This window comes from Corvus brachyrhynchos, unplaced genomic scaffold (assembly GCF_000691975.1).
Source record: "Corvus brachyrhynchos isolate BGI_N302 unplaced genomic scaffold, ASM69197v1 scaffold25, whole genome shotgun sequence".
Lineage (NCBI taxonomy): Eukaryota > Metazoa > Chordata > Aves > Passeriformes > Corvidae > Corvus > Corvus brachyrhynchos.
In genome coordinates, this window is record NW_008238313.1 from 38,134 (window position 1) to 41,011 (window position 2,878).

The window sequence follows — 2,878 nt, forward strand, 5'->3', positions numbered from 1 at the left end:
CTGGCTCGGGTGCCGCGGGCCCCGGCCCAGCTCTGATGTGGCCGGGTGTGTACTCAGCCAGCTCATCCCGACAGTGTTTGCTCGGAGCACCCGGGGGACGGTGCTGCTGCGGGCACCCAGACGGGGGTGGCGGGGCTGGGCGCCGCCTGAGGACCCTCGCCCCCGAGCAGGGGCTGTGGGCGGGGGGCAGAGTCCCACTCACAGGGCTCCCGAGTCGCACTGGGGCTCTGGGGTCTCAGCCCCTTGCCTGAGGTGCTGGGGGCACTGCTGGGGTGATGGGGCAGGGGCCGCGCTGGGCTAGACCCTGTGGGGCCGGTGCAGAGCTGCTCTGGGGCAACCCCCGCCTCCACCCACCACACACCACACGCGAGAACGTGTCCTCACACACTTTTAATGTTGGAGAGGGGCAGCGCCCATCTGGGGAATTCCAGCAGCAGGGATGGAGCTTGCCTGAGAGTGCCAGGGACGGCCATGAGAAAGGGGTGCCAGGGATGGCCATAGCCGGGGCAGGGGTGGCAGAGACAGCCATAGCCGGGTGTGACAGGGACAGCCACAGCTGAGGGGTTGCCAGCATTATCCCACAGCTCCACTTCAGTGCTGACCTGTGCAGAAAAGTAGCCTCAGCCCTGTGACCCTGGGACCCCCTTCCCACTCCCTGCAGCAGGGGAGCCTGCGGCGTGACCATCCCATCCACATCCTCATCCCCCTTCCCAGGAGGTGTCTCCTCTGCCCCACGGCACCCCATGGCTGTGCCTATCTCACAGCCCATGAGGGTCTCACCATGGGGAGAACTCGCTGGCTTCTGCCTCGGCCCCCCCTCTGCCGAGGGCAAGAGAGAACAAGATAGAGACAGGGATACCCCGGCACCCTGAGGGACCCATGCTGCTGCATGTGGGCCATGGCACAGCCAAGCAGGCATGGCACTGGACACAGCACTGGGCATGACATAGCACCGGGCAGTCACAGCATGCACTCACCTTCAGCAGCTTCGGGCACCTCCAGGCTGTCCAGCCGGTCCTCATCCGTTGCGGCCTCACTGCCGTCCCCAGGTCCATCACCCTCATCCTCGCCCAGTGGCTCTGTGGGCAGGGAACAGCTCAGGTGGGACCTTCCCTCCCTCCCTCCTGCAGTGTGGGGATACACCAGGACATGCCAGGAGGGAGATGACCAAGCAGGACACTCCAGGATGCTCCCAGGAGGAATGTGACCAGTCCAGTGTGGGAACCAGGGAGAGCCTGGAGCAGGACTGCCCCTCCAGGGTCCCTGGGTGGTGCTACAGGTGGAGGTCACATGCCCAATCCTGTGTGGGAGCCCCACACAGGTTGTGTGGTGGGGGGGACTCTGCTTGTCTGAGGGCTGGGCACCCCAGGCAGTCCCAGTGACCCTCGGGATGGCAGCAATTTCCCCAGTGCAGGCACCTGTCTGGAACTCGATGGTCCTCAGCATCTCAGCCACATAGTCCACGTTGATGGAGAAGTGGTCCATGTTCTCATAGCCGGGCTCAGGGCGGCTGCTCATTGATGCCTTGGACATGTCTGTGATCCTGCAGGGCAGGGACACCCTGGGAGCTGCAGGGTCCAGCACCCAGAGAGCCACCAGCCACAGCTCTTTTCCCCCCCATACTCCTGACTCACTTTTTCAGGAGTTCCTTGGAGTGCTGTGGAGAAAAGTGAGGGGGGATCAGTGTCTCCTAGACATCACCCCCCCACACGTCCACCCCTGCACATCCCAGGGCACCCATAGATCCTTTTGGGTGAGCATAGCCTCCCTGTATCGACCTGTGAGGCAGCCCCATGCCCCTCAGGGAACCATTGCACTACCACACAGCCCCAGGGCAGTCCCAGCCTCCTGTGCCCTCCTCTCCCTGTTGCCCTGGCAGGACCTGCAGGTACACGGCCATCTGGGGCTCCTCCATGGCATGGATGGCTGACTCCACCAGTTTGGAGGAGGCCTCCAGGTGGTCTCCATACTGGCGGATGAGCCCACGGACACGCTGCAGCTTGGCCTCCTGCTCGGCCGCGATGCTCTGCAGCAGCTCCTTCTTCCGCTCCTCCAGGATCCCATACAGCGCATCAAACCGCAGCCCCACGTGCTGCTTCTGCCGCCGACCGTTCTCCTGCCAGACAGGAGTCAGGGGCTACACTGTGCACTCCCCCAGCACAGCCCCAGGGCTGGACCCTCCCAGCCCCACCACATCCCTCCACTGGCACAGCCCCAGGGCCGGACCCCCCGGTCCCAACCTCGATAGTGTGGCAGATCTCCTCCATCTGTGTGATGATGGCCTGGATTCGGTCGTTCCCTGCCACCAGCATGGCGATGCCATCACTGAGCTCGCTCTGGGAGCAGAGGGGATGGGCGTGAGGGTGGCTGTGCGGGTACCCTTGGCCCCCCCAAGACCCCGGGGGCCCCCTACCTTCTGGCGCTGGTAGACGGCCGGCAGCGGAGCCACCTCACAGTCCTTGTGCGCCCCAAACACCTTGCAGAGGGAACAGGTGGGCACCTCACAGCGCAGGCAGTAGATGTTGATCCGCTCATCCTCGTGCTCCTCACACATGAGGTGCTGCTCAGCCTTGGCGTGAAGGGGTCTGCATGGGGGTTGGGGATGTCAGATAGACACCCCCAGTCCCAGGGACACTCCCAGCCCCAGAGACATCCTGGCCCCCAGAGACACCCCAGCTTCAGGGACAGCACCAGCTTCAGGACCTGCCCAGCCCTAGGGACACCTCTGGCCCCCGGGGACGCTTGAACCCCAGGGACACTCATGGCACCAGAAATACCTCTGGCCCCGGAGACACCCCCAGCCCCAGGGATATTCCCTGGCCCTGTATGGGCCCCGTGACTCCCCAGTTCCTGTTGGGATCCCACCCCCAGCCCTCTC

At 64.6% G+C, this 2,878-nt stretch overlaps 1 protein-coding gene across 1 annotated transcript; it reads right to left on the reverse strand.

Annotated features, from left to right (window-relative positions):
- Positions 1 to 371: 371 nt before the first annotated feature.
- TRIM54 (tripartite motif containing 54) lies at positions 372 to 2,840 on the reverse strand. Its single transcript, XM_017733684.1, has 8 exons — positions 2,414 to 2,840; positions 2,241 to 2,336; positions 1,883 to 2,116; positions 1,635 to 1,657; positions 1,419 to 1,543; positions 978 to 1,079; positions 781 to 819; positions 372 to 602 (listed from the first exon to the last, which is right to left on the reverse strand). The coding sequence occupies exons 1-8, from the start codon at positions 2,552 to 2,554 to the stop codon at positions 592 to 594; spliced, it is 771 nt and encodes a 256-aa protein (XP_017589173.1). The 5' UTR covers positions 2,555 to 2,840; the 3' UTR covers positions 372 to 591.
- Positions 2,841 to 2,878: the final 38 nt, after the last annotated feature.

Excerpts from the sequence above, each read along its gene's own strand:
- TRIM54 (XM_017733684.1), bottom strand. The coding sequence starts at position 2,554 with ATGTGTGAGGAGCACGAGGATGAGCGGATCAACATCTACTGCCTGCGC. Across the intron at positions 2,117-2,240 it reads AGATCTGCCACACTATCGAG|GAGAACGGTCGGCGGCAGAA; the intron begins GTTGGGACCGGG and ends CCTGTCTGGCAG. Across the intron at positions 1,080-1,418 it reads GACCATCGAGTTCCAGACAG|AGCCACTGGGCGAGGATGAG; the intron begins GTGCCTGCACTG and ends CCCTGCCCACAG.